The 17,937-nt window shown below is 43.8% G+C and overlaps 1 protein-coding gene across 2 annotated transcripts in view; it reads left to right on the top strand.

The window, feature by feature from the left end:
* The window catches only part of LOC133636189 (zinc finger protein 687a-like), a 52,356-nt gene extending 35,521 nt beyond the window's left edge, over nucleotides 1-16,835 (top strand). Inside the window, exons 10-11 of one of the 2 annotated variants that reach the window (XM_062029955.1) lie at nucleotides 2,111-2,198; nucleotides 14,347-16,835. In XM_062029955.1, coding sequence (XP_061885939.1) covers nucleotides 2,111-2,198; nucleotides 14,347-14,940 — 682 coding nt within the window. In that variant the 3' untranslated portion in view covers nucleotides 14,941-16,835. Of the gene's footprint in view, nucleotides 1-2,110; nucleotides 2,199-14,343 lie in introns of both variants that reach the window. The other variant, XM_062029954.1, reaches the window with a different exon arrangement.
* Nucleotides 16,836-17,937: the final 1,102 nt, after the last annotated feature.

Raw genomic sequence — 17,937 nt, 5'->3', positions numbered from 1 at the left:
CGCCCATGCCACAAGATTTTTCTTTTTTTTTACCCAATAAAACTCAGGTGGGTAAAAATAAAAAACAATTTGGACAATTTAGAGGGGGGGATTCTGCCCCCCTCCTGACCTTCTCCACCCACCCCGAAAAACTATTCCAGACCGCAGGGAGCGCGTCTGGTATCCGCCCCTTGAGGGGGGGCTAGGGCCGGGAGCTGTGCTGGTAGGGTGGCTCAGCTGCGCCCAGCCAGGCAGCAGCCTCCAGACCGGCCGCCACCACCAGTTCTTCGCCATGCCAAGCCACAACCTCCAGCCCGGCCACCACAACCAGTTCATCACCATGCCAAGCCACAGCCTCCAGCCTGGCCGCCACCACCGGTCTTTCTGCCTGCTAAGCAGCAACCTCCGGCCCGGCCGCCACCACCGGTCTTTCGGTCTGCCAAGCCGCAACCCCCAGCTAGGCCACCTCCGCCAAACCAAAGCCACGGCTAGCACCTCGGCTACCAGCTCCAAGGCTAGCACCAGTAGCTGCACCACGGCTAGCACCTGTCGCTGCACCACGGCTAGCACCTGTCGCTGCACCACGGCTAGCACCTGTCGCTGCACCACGTCAAGTACCAGGACCTGCACCACGTCAAGTACCAGTACCTGCACCACGTCAACTACCCGTAGCAGCTCCAGGCCGTCAAGCGCCGCCCATAGCAGCTCCACGCCGTCAAGCGCCGCCCGTAGCAGCTCCACACCGTCAAGCACCACCAAGCCAAGACCCGCCACGCCAAGACCCGCCAAGCCAAGACCCGCCAAGCACCAAGCCAGGACCCACGCCAAGCTTCGCCACCTGCCGCACCACGTCAAGCTTCGCCGTCTGCTGCACCCACGCCTGCTTCGTCTGCTGCCGATCCCACGCCAGACTCGTCTGCTGCCGAATCCACGGCAGACTCGTCTGCTGCCGCTTCCATGCCTGACTCGTCGTCTGAATCCACGCCTACCACGTCGAGGACACGCGCATTCACGCCTGCCACGACGACGACACCAGCATCGACGGCAAGAACATGCCGCAACTGCCCTTGACTTTTTACTTGACGGCCACCTCCCCGTTGGGGAGGTGGCCGTTCTCGGGTCGCACACCTCGTCAGGTACAGCGGCATTCTACGCGTCGTCGCCAACTAACTCTGCCCTGGTGGAAACGGGGACACTTGGTCTGGCGACCCACCGCCAAGTCCCCCTCCCGCCCTCCCATGACTCTTGAACATTGTTTTTTTTTTGGACATCTGGTATCTGTCCTTAAAGAGGGATCTGTCATGTCTGTGATTATGTTTTGTTTAAGTTATGTCCTGTTTGGTTTTTGGACTCTTTTTGGTTCCTGTTTTCACTCCATTGTTTTGTCACCATGGCAACCATTAGTTTCACCTGTTTCATATTTTGAGTCACGCACCTGTTGTCACTAATCATGTCACCATTATTTAAGCTTGTAGTTGCCAGGCAGTCGGCCTGGCGACATTACCTCTGTTACTTCTCCTAACTCTGTTACCCATGCTACGCTTGCTACCATAGTTTATGCTTCATGCCATGCCAAGTAAGTTTTGTTTTTCCATGTCACAGTTATCGAGTTTTGTTTTATGTCCATAGTTTCTGTCCATGTGTCAGTATTGTTTTCATAGCCACGTTTGTTCTCCGCCTTGTGCGCACCTTTTGTTTGTTCTTTTGTTAGTGTAAAATTTAATTATGTATTTACCTTCATCCCATGTCTGATCCAATTCCTTTGCATTCCGGGAAAACAAACCATCCCACAGTCCACCTGATGACATCAACATTTTTTAGTAGTAAGAGGAACACAGTGGACCCTGACTTGATGAGGCTGGCTTTCTACATAAACAAGACTTAGTTAAACAGGTTCCACTGTGCATTTAAACCAAACGCCTTCCACCTAGGCAAGTCAAAGCTTTTCATCCTGTCAGTATCACTAAGCAGTGACTTGGAGAGAATGACTGCAACACAGATGCGTGAGAATAAACATGTCTCAAAAATAAAGTGTCTCTTAAATTTAGAAGATCAGCAAAAGTATTACAATATGGGAGGGATTTAGAAATACTTTAAAACATTCCTAAATTTGCTTTGTTTGTACTTGTAGGTTCTGTACGAGCAGTAAGAAAACATTCAGCAGCAGAATGATGCTGGACAAGCATGTTCGCCTTCGACACAGCATGGAGATGCCGACAGTAAGTTAGTTTCCTTGCCACACATTTTGGTGCAGTTACTGCAATGACATGTTTTCTTTGATGCTCAAATTTGATTGACATTGTCAGAATTCAACTGTGGTTGTAGAAGTGAGCTCATTGTGATCAGGGCTGTTTATAGTATTTTAATACAAGATACTTCAAATTGTACTCGGTTCTTCATTAGCCTAAGTAGTACGTTTTTAACAAAGTTTTGTATTTTTTTTTTTTTTAGACTAATCCTACTCACCAATCGAAAGACAAACTGCAAAGAAAATATGTAACGGGAAAAAGTTTAAATATTGATAATACTGTAGATATGTTCTGATCAGGGTTCTATGCTGCCGATTTCGATACCAATCATTCATGAGTGAAATTGGCTGATACTGTAAACATCTATTAAAAGGGCTGTTTACAATATTTACACAGATCCTTAGAGGGCGTCAACTTTCCAATATATTTTACACAGTATATTCCTCTAGATTGGAACAAAATGACGCACAGTACATTACGTATGTACGTAACACATGCTTTGGGTGTTGTTGGCTAATAATAGCGATTTGGATAGATAGCGTTAGCTGCCAGTGAATGTGTATTCTATCATAACAACAACATGACTGCAAATTGTCAGTTGCTTCTCTCGAACTGCTTTTGTATGTGTGCACGGACTCCCGTGGCATACGTGACAACTGACAGCCGTAAACACCAATCATTTTATTCGACCCAGTAAAAAAATGTATTCCATAAACTTAGTAATTGTTCAAAATATAGACAATTATAAAACACGTGTTCTGTTACCCCACTAATGGTAACATGAGGTAACCGTTGGTGTTTTTGTTATATTTTTTGCTTTGAAAAATGTAACTGTGAGGAAGTTGCAAACATCCCCTTTAAGTGTACATTTTTCAATGTATTTATGGTGAGTGCTATTGACCATTTAACAATATTAACACAATGTTTCCTCCAAAAACATTGGATAGGTTGATTTGCAACACCAAATTGGCCCTATTGTGTGAATGTGAGTGTGAATGTTGTCTGTCTATCTGTGTTGGCCCTGTGATGAGGTGGCGACTTGTTCAGGGTGTACCCCGCCTTCCGCCCGAATGCAGCTTAGATAGGCTCCAGCACCCACCGCGACCCCGAAAGGGACAAGCGGTAGTAAATGGATGGATGAATGGATGGATGTTTAAACCAGTTTTTTACTCTCTTTTATTACATACAATTGTGTGAGCAAAACAAAGTCAATAGTACAATAACTAAACAAAGGCAAAATCCACAATATACCGGTACTATTTATTTTGAACCTTTTGATTTTTGCCCTCAAATCTTATTGTTTATTTTCTATTAATATCTGCTCACTTTTTGCTGCAACACGTGTACAATTAGACAACTTTAAGTTCACAAAGCGTTTATTTTTTGTGTTGTTTGAAGCAGTTTATTTTCCACAAAGAAGGTAATGTTTATTAACTTAAGGGGAGCGTACCACAGTTAGCTGCTAGCCGCCCATCAGCCGGTGAACCACAAATAAACACAGTATCAGCCAGAGAGGATTGGCGTTTGTGATCGGCATTGAAAAGTATTTATCGGCAATAGACATCAATTACTTTTTCACAAAAATAGTCCGATGCTTGATGGAATCGGCGCATCCTTAAAGGGGAACTGCACTTTTTTTGTTCATAAGAGACGTGACGATGGATGTGTTTTATTATTTTTTTGCATTGTAAATATTAAATCAATGCGATCAAAAGTCTGCTTACAATGGAGCCTATGGGAGCCGCGCAATTCCGCCTACAAAGCCCTTAAAAAAAATCCAAACACCTCCATTGAGGTTTTATATACATGATGATATGACATGATGAGTATTAGGCCTGGGCGATATGACCTAAAAAATAAAATCCCCAATTTTTTTCACCAAAAATTAGATTTACGATTGTTTCCTTTTTTCACCCTACTTTTTAAAGAAAACATTGAATACAAATGACAGAGATCATTTAAAACAAGTTTTTATTTTATTGAATCAAAAAGGAGTGGTTTGAAATGATATTACATACGCTGCATCTTACTCTTGGGAAGCAATACTTGTGCTTGAATAGAATACTTCTGTTAACAAAAATGTAGCATTGCACATTGCATGCAAATAAACGATCTCCAACATTGAGATCAATTAAGTGCAAACTTCTGTCTTGAATAACATACTTCTGTAAATAAACATGTAGTATTATACATTGTATCCAAATAAATAATGAAGTAAAATATTGAGAGAACTATAGTTTGTTTCAGTAAGTAGATAAAGCAAACAGTCTTTTTCATTCACACATCTTGGCGGTGTGCTAAGCAACTTCTTTAGTGATCGCTCTACGAATTGTACTTCTATCTCATTATTTGTGTAAATGATTCCACCATAGTAAGGTGATTTTTAGCCCGTAGTGTGTTTGTTGTTGCGTCTTGTCCGCCTCGTAAAGAATTGTACAAACCCTGTTTCCATATGAGTTGGGAAATTGTGTTAGATGTAAATATAAATGGAATACAATGATTTGCAAATCCTTTTCAACCCATATTCAGTTGAATATGCTACAAAGACAAGATATTTGATGTTCAAACTCATAAACTTAATTTTTTTTTTTGCAAATAATAATTAACTTAGAATTTCATGGCTGCAACACGTGCCAAAGTAGTTGGGAAAGGGCATGTTCACCACTGTGTTACATGGCCTTTCCTTTTGACAACACTCAGTAAACGTTTGGGAACTGAGGAGACACATTTTTTGGTGGTATGTGGGCTTGTATTAAGCCTCAGGGAGTTGAACGCCCCTGCCTTACATAGTTCCGGGTCACCCTTGGGCAAGGTGTAGCACCCGAATGCCCCCCCCATCAGGGTTACGATACCCCCCATGAACTATACTAAAAGAGGATGCGTTACCCGGCCCGGAGGAAGCCCGGGGCCCTCCTCCGGAGCTAGGCCCGGAGGTAGGGCTCGTCAGCGAGCGCCTGGTGGCCGGGCTTGCCACGGAGCCCGGCCGGGCACAGCCCGAAGAAGCTACGTGGACACACCATCTTCTCTGCCACGTGGGCCCACCACCCGCGGTCGGAACCAGTGGGGTCGGGTGCGCTGCCAAGTGGATGGCGGTGAAAGTGGAGGCTCCGGACGGACCAATTCGGGGCAGCAGAGGCTGACTTTCGGGACGTGGAACGTCTCTACGCTGGTGGGGAAGGAGCCTGAGCTGGTGCGAGAGGTGGAGCGCTACCGGTTGGATCTGGTGGGGCTTACCTCTACGCATAGCAAGGGCTCTGAAACCACACTCCTGGACAAGGGATGGACCTTGTTCACTTCTGGAGTTGCTCAGGGTGTGAGGGCACAGGCGGGTGTGGGGATACTCACGAGTCCCCGGCTGAGTGCCTGTACGTTGGAGTTCACCCCAGTGGACAAGAGGGTCGCCTCCCTTCGCCTTAGGGTTGGAGGGGGGAAAACTCTGACTGTTGTTTGTGCATACGCACCAAACAGGAGTTCAGAGTATTCAGCCTTCTTGGATACCTTGCATGGGGTCCTGTATGGGGCGCCGGTAGGGGATTCCATAGTCTTGCTGGGGGACTTCAACGCGCACGTGGGCAATGACAGTGATACTTGGACTGGCGTGATTGGGAGGAACGGTCTCCCTGATCTGAACCTGAGTGGTGGATTGTTACTGGACTTCTGTGCTAGTCACGTACTTGCGATAACAAACACCATGTTCAAGCATAAGGATGCTCATAGGTGTACCTGGTACCAGAGCACCCTAGGCCAAAGATCAATGATCGATTTTGTAATCGTATCAGCTGATCTGAGGCCGTATGTTTTGGACACTCGGGTGAAGAGAGGGGCTGAACTGTCAACTGATCACCATCTGGTGGTGAGTTGGGTTAGATGGCGGGGGAAACCTCTGGACAGACCTGGCAAACCCAAGCGTGTAGTGCGGGTGAACTGGGAACGTTTGGAGGAGTCCTCTGTCCGGAAGGACTTCAACTCCCACCTCCGGCGGGACTTCTCTGCCATCCCTGTGGAGGTTGGGGACATTGAACAGGAATGGGCAATGTTCAAAGCCTCTATTGCTAAAGCTGCAGATGCGAGCTGTGGCCAGAAGGTCTTAGGTGCCTCAAGGGGCGGTAACCCTCGAACACCCTGGTGGACAGTGGTGGTCAGGGAAGCCGTCCGACTGAAGAAGGAGTCCTACCGGGGTATGTTATCCCAGGGGACTCCGGAGGCAGTTGCAAGGTACCGACGGGCCCGAAGGGCAGCGGCCGTGGCTGTGGACGAGGCTAAGCAGAGGGTGTGGGAGCAGTTCGGGGAATCCATGGAGAAGGACTATCGGGCGGCACCAAAGCTGTTCTGGAAGACCATACGGCACCTCAGGAGGGGGAAGCAGGGAACCATCCAAGCTGTGTACGGCAAGGATGGGACTTTGCTGACTTCAAGTGAGGAAGTCGTGGGGCGTTGGAAAGAGCACTTTGAGGAACTCCTGAACCCAACTACATCAGACACACCCTCCCTGATAGGAGCAGGGCCTGAGGATGATGGGGGATCGACGTCGATCTCTCGGAGTGAAGTCACTGAGGTAGTTAGACAACTCCACGGTGGCAAAGCTCCGGGGGTTGACGAGATACGTCCAGAAATGCTGAAGGCTCTGGGTGTTGATGGGCTGTCTTGGTTGATACGCCTTTTCAACATTGCGTGGAAGTCTGGGACAGTGCCGAGGGAGTGGCAGACTGGGGTGGTGGTTCCCCTTTTCAAAAAGGGGGACCAGAGGGTGTGTGCTAATTACAGGGGTATCACACTACTCAGCCTCCCTGGGAAAGTTTACGCCAAGGTACTGGAAAGGAGGGTCCGGCCGATAGTCGAACCTCAGATTCAAGAGGAGCAATGTGGATTCCGTCCTGGTCGTGGAACAACTGACCAACTCTTTACGCTTGCGGGAATCCTGGAGAGGGCCTGGGAGTATGCCTATCCAGTCTACATGTGTTTTGTGGATTTGGAGAAGGCGTATGACCGCGTCCCTCGGGAGATCTTGTGGGAGGTGCTGAGGGAGTACGGAGTGAGGGGAACCCTGCTGAGGGCCATCCAATCTCTGTACAACCAAAGCGAGAGTTGTGTCCGGGTGCTTGGATGTAAGTCGGATCCGTTTCCAGTGGGGGTTGGTCTCCGCCAGGGCTGCGCTCTGTCACCTATCCTGTTTGTGATTTTCATGGACAGGATTTCAAGGCGGAGTCGTGGCCATGGCGGAGAGGGTATACGTCTCGGGGGGCTAAAGGTTGCATCACTGCTGTTTGCAGATGATGTGGTCCTGATGGCACCTTCGGTTCGTGACCTTCAGCTCTCACTGGATCGGTTCGCAGCCGAGTGTTCAGCGGCTGGAATGAGGATCAGCATCTCCAAATCTGAGGCCATGGTTCTCAGCAGGAAACCGATGGTTTGTACAGTCCGGGTAGGGGACAGGACTCTGTCCCAGGTGGAGGAGTTTAAGTATCTCGGGGTCTTGTTCACGAGTGAGGGAAAGATGGAGAAGGAAATCAGCCGGAGAATCGGAGCAGCTGGGGCAGTATTGCAGTCTCTCTGCCGCACTGTTGTGACGAAACGGGAGCTGAGCCAGAAGGCAAAGCTCTCGGTCTACCGAGCTATCTACATTCCTACTCTCACCTATGGTCATGAAGTGTGGGTAATGACCGAAAGAATAAGATCGCGGCTACAAGCGGCCAAAATGAGTTTCCTCAGAAGGGTGGCTGGCATCTCCCTTAGAGATAGGGTGAGAAGTGCAGTCACCCGAGAGAGACTCGGAGTAGAGCCGCTGCTCCTTCGCTTGGAAAGGAGCCAGCTTAGGTGGTTCGGGCATCTCGTGCGGATGCCTCACGAGCGTCTCCCTAGGGAGGTCCTCGTTGCACGTCCCACTGGGAGGAGGCCCCGCGGCAGGCCAAGGACCAGATGGGGGGATTACATCTCCTCTCTGGCCTGGGAACGCTTCGGAATTCCCCAGGAGGAAGTCGCAAATGTTGCTCTGGAGAGGGAAGTCTGGGGGTCTTTGCTGGAGCTGCTGTCCCCGCGACCCGATTCCGGATAAGCGGTTGAAGATGGATGGATGGAGACACATTTTTTAAGCTTCTCAAGTGGAATTTTTTCCCATTCTTGCTTGATGTACAGCTCAAGTTGTTCAACAGTCCGGGGGTCTCCGTTGTGGTATTTTAGGCTTCATAATGCGCCACACATTTTCAATGGGAGACAGGTCTGGACTACAGGCAGGCCAGTCTAGTACTCGCACTCTTTTACTATGAAGCCACGTTGATGTAACACGTGGCTTGGCATTGTCTTGCTGAAATAAGCAGGGGCGTCCATGGTAACGTTGCTTGGATGGCAACATATGTTGCTCCAAAACCTGTATGTACCTTTCAGCATTAATGGCGCCTTCACAGTCTTGGGCACTAATACAGCCCCATACCATCACAGATGCTGGCTTTTCAACTTTGCGCCTATAACAATCCGGATGGTTCTTTTCCTCTTTGGTCTGGAGGACACGACGTCCACAGTTTCCAAAAACAATTTGAAATGTGGACTCGTCAGACCACAGAACACTTTTCCACTTTGTATCAGTCCATCTTAGATGAGCTCAGGCCCAGCGAAGCCGACGGCGTTTCTGGGTGGTGTTGATAAACGGTTTTCGCCTTGCATAGGAGAGTTTTTACTTGCACTTACAGATGTAGCGACCAATTGTAGTTACTGACAGTGGGTTTCTGAAGTGTTCCTGAGCCCATGTGGTGATATCCTTTACACACTGATGTCGCTTGTTGATGCAGTACAGCCTGAGGGATCGAAGGTCACAGGCTTAGCTGCTTACGTGCAGTGATTTCTCCAGATTCTCTGAACCCTTTGATGATATTACGGACCGTAGTTGGTGAAATCCCTAAATTCCTTGCAATAGCTGGTTAAGAAAGGTTTTTCTTAAACTGTTCAACAATTTGCTCACGCATTTGTTGACAAAGTGGTGACCCTCGCTTCATCCTTGTTTGTGAATGACTGAGCATTTCTGGAATCTACTTTTATACCCAATCATGGCACCCACCTGTTCCCAATTTGCCTGTTCACCTGTGGGATGTTCCAAATAAGTGTTTGATGAGCATTCTTCAACTTTATCAGTATTTATTGCCACCTTTCCCAACTTCTTTGTCACGTGTTGCTGGCATCAATTTCTAAAGTTAATGATTATTTGCAAAAAAAAAAAGTTTATCAGTTTGAACATCAAATATGTTGCCTTTGTAGCATATTCAACTGAATATGGGTTGAAAATGATTTGCAAATCATTGTATTCCGTTTATATTTACATGTAACACAATTTCCCAACTCATATGGAAACGGGGTTTGTACTTTTATACCCAATCATGGCACCCACCTGTTCCCAATTTCCCTGTTCACCTGTGGGATGTTCCAAATAAGTGTTTGATGAGCATTCCTCAACTTTATCAGTATTTATTGCCACCTTTCCCAACTTCTTTGTCACGTGTTGCTGGCATCAAATTCTAAAGTAAATGATTATTTGCAAAAAAAAAAAAAGTTTGTCAGTTTGAAAATCAAATATGTTGTCTTTCTAGCATATTCAACTGAATATGGGTTGAAAATGATTTGCAAATCATTGTATTCCGTTTATATTTACATGTAACACAATTTCCCAACTCATATGGAAACGGGGTTTGTACTTTTATACCCAATCATGGCACCCACCTGTTCCCAATTTCCCTGTTCACCTGTGGGATGTTCCAAATAAGTGTTTGATGAGCATTCCTCAACTTTATCAGTATTTATTGCCACCTTTCCCAACTTCTTTGTCACGTGTTGCTGGCATCAAATTCTAAAGTAAATGATTATTTGCAAAAAAAAAAAAGTTTATCAGTTTGAACATCAAATATGTTGTCTTTGTAGCATATTCAACTGAATATGGGTTGAAAATGATTTGCAAATTATTGTATTCCGTTTATATTTACATATAACACAATTTCCCAACTCATATGGAAACAGGGTTTGTATTTCCCACACTCGACTGGAGGCTTCTGTTTCAGATGCTGGAACAAGTTAGTTATGTGGATGCCTTTTTGAAACAAACGTTGCACCGTGCAGTCATTTGTTCCACGGCTGTTGCCGCAAAACCAAATACTGACAACACTTTTATTTTCTTTGAAACAAATGTCTCGCTCTCCTTAGCGTTAGCATAAGCCATGTTTTGCTATGTCTCCCGCTAAGGAAGTAAGGATGGCGCACGCTACGACCAAGTGTCTTTTCGTGTCGTCCTGGCCATTTTCGGGTCCTAAATGGCTGTCTTAAGTGTACCAACTTGTCGGAATACCTACTCAGATTCTTCTGTCCAGGTGAGATGGATGATTTATAATCAAGAGCAAATTTACAGGGAGCAATGAAGCGAGGAAGCAGCAGACCACTCAATGATGGACACGCGGTAGTGATCACGGCACCGCTATAAATAGTTTATCTGCGTTAGTGCTTATAATAACAATATCAGTAATATTTGGTTAATATCCAAGTCACAAAATGTAAATGGAGTATTGATTTTTGAATGGTTATTTATTGGATTTTATGGGCGGAATAGTGGCGTTCCCATTGGCTCCGCTGTAAACTGACTTTTATTTACGTTTATTTAATAGTTAAAATGCATTTTTTTTTTTATTAATCCGTCATGTCTTTCATGATTATTGTGAACAATAGGCAAAATTACCAAAAAAGTGCAGTTCCCCTTTAACTGATAAGAATGATACAAATACAGTATAGAATACGTTGTTATCTTTAACAACAGAGCTGACATGCAGGCTGTTCTGTCTTTTAAAAAAAGTATATGCAAAACTTTTTACCAGATCTACATTTGTTGATTTTAAACTATTTACAAAATGTGGGATGTTAAAATGGCCTCTGCGTCCTTTAATTTTTCAGTATAGTGGAACCTCGATTCACAAACTTAATTTGTTCTTTAAAATGGTTCGTTATTCGAAAAGTTTGTATAGTGAAGCGGAGTTCCACATAAGAAACAATGTAAACATTAAAAATTGTTTCTAGCCTCGACAAAAGTCCATATTTTAGTAAAAGAATGCACACTTTAAAAGACACTAATATATATATCAAACAAACATAACAAGAAGGTAATGGATTAACCATCTCCCTATTATCAAAAGCAAGCTGAAGGCGCATACACACTAAAGTCCCTTTGGTTCTCTCAAAAACGTTAACCTTATTGCTACAATAATAATAAAAAAAGTAAAAACTTTGAGGCAAGGAGTGGCGTGAGAGAGAGGAGGGTCAATGTGTTACTGTTCCGAAGGCGAGTTCTCTTTTTACGGAGGTTCCCTCTCCTTTCTAAGTCTACAGTAAGCATTTGGCTTTTTTGGACCCATATTGAGTAGGAAAAATACAGTCAACAAAGCTTGGCGCATAGCACTGAAATGTAATGGACTGCATAAAAAGGATGTGACGCCTCTCCAAAATGGCCGTGCCTCATGTTTATTGTACTGTACAGGAAGTGATGTCCCCAAAATGGCAGTGCCCCCAGCGGCAGTGCCCCCAGCGGCACACAAAATGAATGAATGAATAAAGCATTCGTACACCGAGACATGGTTCGCACACCAAGGCGTACAGTAGGGAAGGGATTCATATGACCCCATTCCTGGGTGGATCTTGCGTGAGAGGAAGGTGGGGGGTTAATAATTTTGCAATGCAGTCCGCTGAAAATGATGGAAAGCGCCACTCTACATAGCAACTGACGCTGTGGTCAAAGTTGGATTTGCCACACAACACATCCTAAGATATTCAACACTCTAGCGTCGTCTGGCGGATAAAGTGGATAGTCACCCCCCCCCAATTAATTCCATTGACTGTATTTTTCGGATTATAAATCGCTCCGGAGTATACGTCGCACCGCCCGAAAATGCATAATAAAGAAGGAAAAAAACATATATACGTCACACTCGAGTATAAGTCGCATTTTTGGGGGAAATTTATTTGATAAAATCCAACACCAAGAATAGACATTTGAAAGGCAATTTAAAATAAATAAAGAATAGTGAACAACAGGCTGAATAAGTGTACGCCATATGGCATAACCAACTGAGAACGTGCCTGGTATGTTAACGTAACCTATTATGGTAAGCAGTGGCGTGCGGTGAGGTTAATGTCTGGTGAGGCACTGCATCATCACAGTCAGATTTACAAACATATGAACCCTAAAGAGTATCTTATTCACCATTTGATTGGCAGCAGTTAACGGGTTATGTTTAAAAGCTCATACCAGCATTCTTCCCTGCTTGGCAGTCAGCATCAAGGGTTGGAATTTGGGGTTAAATCACCAAAAATTATTCCCGGGCGCGGCGCCGCTGCTGCCCACTGCTCCCCTCACCTCCCAGGGGGTGAACAAGGGGATGGGTCAAATGCAGAGGACAAATTTCACCACACCTAGTGTGTGTGTGACAATCATTGGTACTTTAACTTAACTTTAACATTACATTTACAAACTGTAGCACACAAAAAAGCACATTCAATTAAAAAAAAAGTTATTATGGTCTTACCTTTTACTTATAAGTGCGGGAACAGTGGTGTTCGTGTTGGGAGAGTTGTGAATGAATGAAATATGACATCCGTGCTGCAGTCTGCAGGTGTACCTAATGTTGTGTCCCTGCGGTCGTTCGCGGCTCCTCCACCGCGAGCATTGTTGTTTTTGCACTTTTTGGCTTATTGTTAAGTGACTTTTTTTGGGTGGATTCGGTCTTGCACGTGGAGGGTTTGGGTGTGGGCTTTGGTTGGTGTGGCTGTGGCGCTCCCGTCGGGCGGTGCATTCTGCCGCGGAGGTGCTTGGCACCAGGAGGCGGGGTTATGAGACGAGCCTCACACAGTGTGTCTTCGCAGCAGTTTTAGGATCGCTCAGCACAAGAAATACGTTACACACATACAGTTGTTGACAAAATACACTGGACATTATATACCTCAGCTAACTAAACTATGGAAATGTATAATATAATTCATATAGCAATACGGTCTCACTGCACAGCAGGCCAGCAGTTAGCCGAGTCATTGTGCACAATCCATGTTGAGGCACAACGCAGTGACGTGCCTCAACTGACTGCTGATCACTGCACCGTCTCTTCTCAGTATGTGAACGGCAAATGTGAAAATAAAAATAAAAATAATCTAAAACTGGTGAAGTTAAATGGAAAATAACTTTAGTATAATCACTGGATACATATAACAATTTAATTAATTTTTTTTTCTTTTTACTTTTTTTTTTTCTTTCCATGATGGCAGGTGAGGCCGTGCCTCCCCTGCCTCTAGTGACTGCACGCCACTGATGGTAAGAGTCATTCAAATAACTATAACATATAGAACATGCTATACGTTTACCAAACAATCTGTCACTCCTGATCGCTAAATCCGATGAAATGTTCTTTCTCGTTGTCGCTCCTGGTATGCGCCGCTAGCGTCCTTTCTTTCTGCTGCTCGATCGCAGTTTTCTGCTGCATATTTCACTACGTCCAGCTTGTAATCTGCAGTATATGATTTCCTTTTCGGTGCCATTTTTGTTCAACCCTTGTCAGTTTTTATAAGTTACCGCCAATGTAGAAATGATCCATTTTAATAGCTACGGCAGTAGCATATAGCAGTTAGCATCCCATGACCCACAATGCACTTCTGCCATGACCCTCCCCCTTCGAATTCTTATTGGTTGACGTGTGTGTGACGATTGCTGACATTTTGCTTCGTCTCTTCCGTGAATTAGATAAATGATATTATTTTATATTTTACGGTAATATGTTAATAATCTCACACATAAATCGCTCCGGAGTATATGTCGCACCCACGGCCAAACAATGGAAAAAACTGCGATTTATAATCCGAAAAATACGGTATGTCAGATAAACCGTGACCTTCTTACTGTATTTGGCGCAATCTAAAAGCCCGTAAACCGAAAAGTTCGCAAATGGAGGGGTTTGTAAATCGAGTTCCACTGTATGTGTTCCCTAGTCAAAAAAGTTTGAGTATCCCAGCTGGTATCAATCAAAGCTCAGCAGTATTTTGTGTAAAAGCAGAGTTGTTGATGAACTTGAATTCAATAAGTGTCAAATGTGAAATGAGGTCATCTCAGCAGGGAGCCACTGACGAGGCAGACAGCTCCTCGGAACTCGATGGCACTCTGATGACCCGCCGTGGACGCAGAGCGGCTGTTAAGAAGGAACACGAAGACGAGTCTACTCCTGTGAAAAAACTACGACCCTCTTCCGCTCCAGCCCCTTACTCTCCCCCGGAGTCCGGCTTCCGCTGTGCCCCCTGCGGCTTCACCACAGAAGACCAGTCCACCTTCCTGACGCACATCGGCCAGCATCAAGTAGCCGCGGAGGGCGGCGCCGGGCAGCAGTGTGTGCAGTGCGGCGCCTGCTTCACTTCCACCTCCTCGCTTTCACGCCACCTTTTTATCGCCCACAAAGTCAAAGATGCAGTCTCTGACCAACAGCAAACTCCCGCCTGCTCCGACTCCTCGTCTCCTCTCAACAGCAGGAAGCTTGATGAGGATTCTCTGGGTTGTGCTGCAGCGGCATCGCCGTCCTCGCATACAAACACAGAGAAGGAGGACGGCGCTTTGAACTGTAAGGTGTGCGGTAAACACTTTGAGAAGGCCACCGATCTGAACACGCACTTCAGAACTCACGGGATGGCTTTTATCAACGCAAGAAAACCAACCTAGACTGTGAGTAACTCTCAACAAAGTGCCTTATTTATTGATGATTTCTGGCTGAGCTCAATTTCAACCAAATATTGCACACTCAGTTTCTATGTAAACAATCAGAGATGTTGGCTTTAACCCAAAACAAGACACTCTGGATCTGAAACATTTTTGGGCGATACGGGAAATGTTGGTATCGATTTGATACCAAGTAAATCCAGGGCCGGTGATGCTGGTGCAAGTTTTTAATCAAAATGTTTTATTTAATGATTTTGTGTTACATTTTATGATCACGATTATAATCATTTTAAAGAAATGATACAGATTTTAGGCAAACAACAAATTTTATCTACACACTTATTTGTGAGCAGTTAAACAATGTATAAACTACTGCTATTACTTGTCTTAATCAGATTAATCACACACTTTTGGATCCTGATTAGTCCTGTTTAATCTCTGTAAATCCTCTGCTTGCAAAATTAAAAATTAACTCTAAAAAGACCCCAATATTTTGACACGAATGCAATTTTATTATCAGGATTTCTCACACAAACATATAAAAAAATGTTTTTCTTGAATGTGCGTCAAAACCTGAGTATAATCTCAAATCCCATCAGAGTGTGTTTTGAAGCTAACATTTTCCCAAAGCACACCAGTCTGTTTCCTCAATCATCTTTGCACTAACGTATGCATTGACCTGATCACTGACCGTATAACAACTTAAGCTCTCTTTCAGGTAACCATTCACAGTTAAAGTAAAAGAAGCATGTGCAGTCAAAAAATTGGGTGAATAATCTGTGTTGATACATTATTAATGTGATAATTTTTTAAAATTAATTACATGTGTTAACTCTTTGAATTTGACAGCTCTAATATAAACACAATATAAGACAACATAATACAATTTTCTCCATTTATTACATACAATTGTTGGAAAGCACACATTTTTATTGGCTTTTCTTTTTCAAAGCCTTGGCTTTTTGCCCCCAAATCCCTCCTCTGTTCAAAAACATATTCCCTGAGTTTGTAAATAATATACCAACAGCAAAAAATTTTAACATATTAAAAAAAAACAAAGAAAGTGAAAAATCTCAATCTCATCACACTAGTATCGATCCGATTCCTTATACTACCCTCGGGAGAAAACTGGATGCATAATATGCCTTGTTAAAAGTGAACTTAAAGGGTTTCAAATCGACTGATTATGATGACAAAGTACTGAGATACAATATTACTGGAATATTAGATTTAGCACTACGGCCACTAAATATGGGCCCTAAACAGAATTTTTTGTAGGCCCCTATTTCTAATACACACTGATTTCACAATTTTTAAAAAAATAATGTGAAACTAATTTTTTGAATTTTTTAATCAAACTTAAATATAATTTGATGCATGTTTTGTACTAAAACAAATTCACTGGAAATAATTTATGCAATGTATTTTATTAGTGCAAAAAACTATTTTAACATCAAGAAAAAATACATTTATAAACCTTCCAAAATTGTTTTTCATCGGTACTCGAACATAGATACCTCAACTTTACAAGACAAGCATTAGGGCTATGCTTCACAGGAGCCAGTGTAAATATGAGGGAAATGTTGCCAATATGTTCCTGTCCAAAACATAGCAGCAGGCAGTCAGGAATAGGTTTGCGGTAAAATGTCATATGAAGTGCCCTGTCATTCAGTAATTGACATACTGTATCTATCACATGCACTTCTTCGTGCATGTTCTGTGTTTGGGCGAGAGGCTTCTGTTTCGCACAGTAGCTTTGAAGAATGCATCGGGTCTGTCACCCATAGAATAAAAAGAAACCGCTAAACTAGCTAGTATAACTGTGAAGGTGACTGTTAAAAAATGTTTCCGTTAGACTTTGAGACTGTTCAACAGATAAATGTTCTCTTCTCCCTCTCTACAGCAGTGCTTGTCAATTATTTCTGTTACGCAACATGTTGTGCCCCCCACACTCTTGGCCGGAACTATAAACAGTATTATTTGTCTTTAAAATTGTTATAAATACACCTTTGCATAACACTGTATCCTTTCTAAAAAAAAAAAAAAAAAAAAAAAAAAGAAGAGAGACATACCTGTATACTGTAGATCAATTTATAACAAAAAATAAACTCTATTGGTATCATTTTTTAGTCTGTGACAAAAAAGATTAAAAGTGGATTAATTGAAATTAAAAAAGAAATCCCTATTTAAACTATCAACATTTTTTGACTGACTTGAACCATTTGATAGTCCATCCATCCATCTTCTACCGCTTGTCCTTCTCGGGGTCGCTCGGGGTGCTGGAGCCTATCCCAGCTGCATCCGTGCAGAAGGTACACCTGGTACACCTCATCGCAGATAGACAGACAATATTCACACTCACATTCACACACTGGGGCCATTTTAGTGTTGCTAATCAACCTATTCCCAGGTGCATGTCTTTGGAGGTGGGAGGAAGCCGGAGTACCCGGAGAGAACCCACGCAGTCACGAGAAGAATATGCAAACTCCACACAGAAAGACCCTTGAACTCAGGACCTTCTTATTGTGAGGCAAACACACTCACCCCCTGTTCCACCGTGTTGCCTCCATTTGAAACTGACAAATTAAATGAAATAAAATCAATAAATGTTAAAAAAAAATTCAAAAACTAACAACTTTTTTAGGTGTGTCTAATGCTGCGGGTCAGAGTAGTATCAACATTTGCATTTCAAAATATGGAAAATCTGGGAAATTGGTAAAAATGTGGGATTTATCTACACCACAACAACTCGCCATCTACTCAATTTTATACAATTTTATAGCAGTTTCTATATTTATTACATTGTAAAGTTTCCTGGTGAGGAACCCTGAAATTTTGTGAACATTTAAATAACAATTGTGGGATCTTTCACATAGTTTATGTTTGAGACATTTTTCAAGATGGCTGACATAATTTCTTCCTGGATGTTACAGAAAGTATGAGAATGTGTGAGCTACTGCCTGCTCTTCTTAATTTATGTAATTATATTTGTCAAAAATA

The sequence above is a fragment of the Entelurus aequoreus genome, linkage group LG20 (genome assembly GCF_033978785.1).
Source record: "Entelurus aequoreus isolate RoL-2023_Sb linkage group LG20, RoL_Eaeq_v1.1, whole genome shotgun sequence".
Lineage (NCBI taxonomy): Eukaryota > Metazoa > Chordata > Actinopteri > Syngnathiformes > Syngnathidae > Entelurus > Entelurus aequoreus.
The sequence above is the reverse complement of the archived record's forward strand: the minus strand, read 5'-3'. Positions and strand labels throughout refer to the sequence as shown.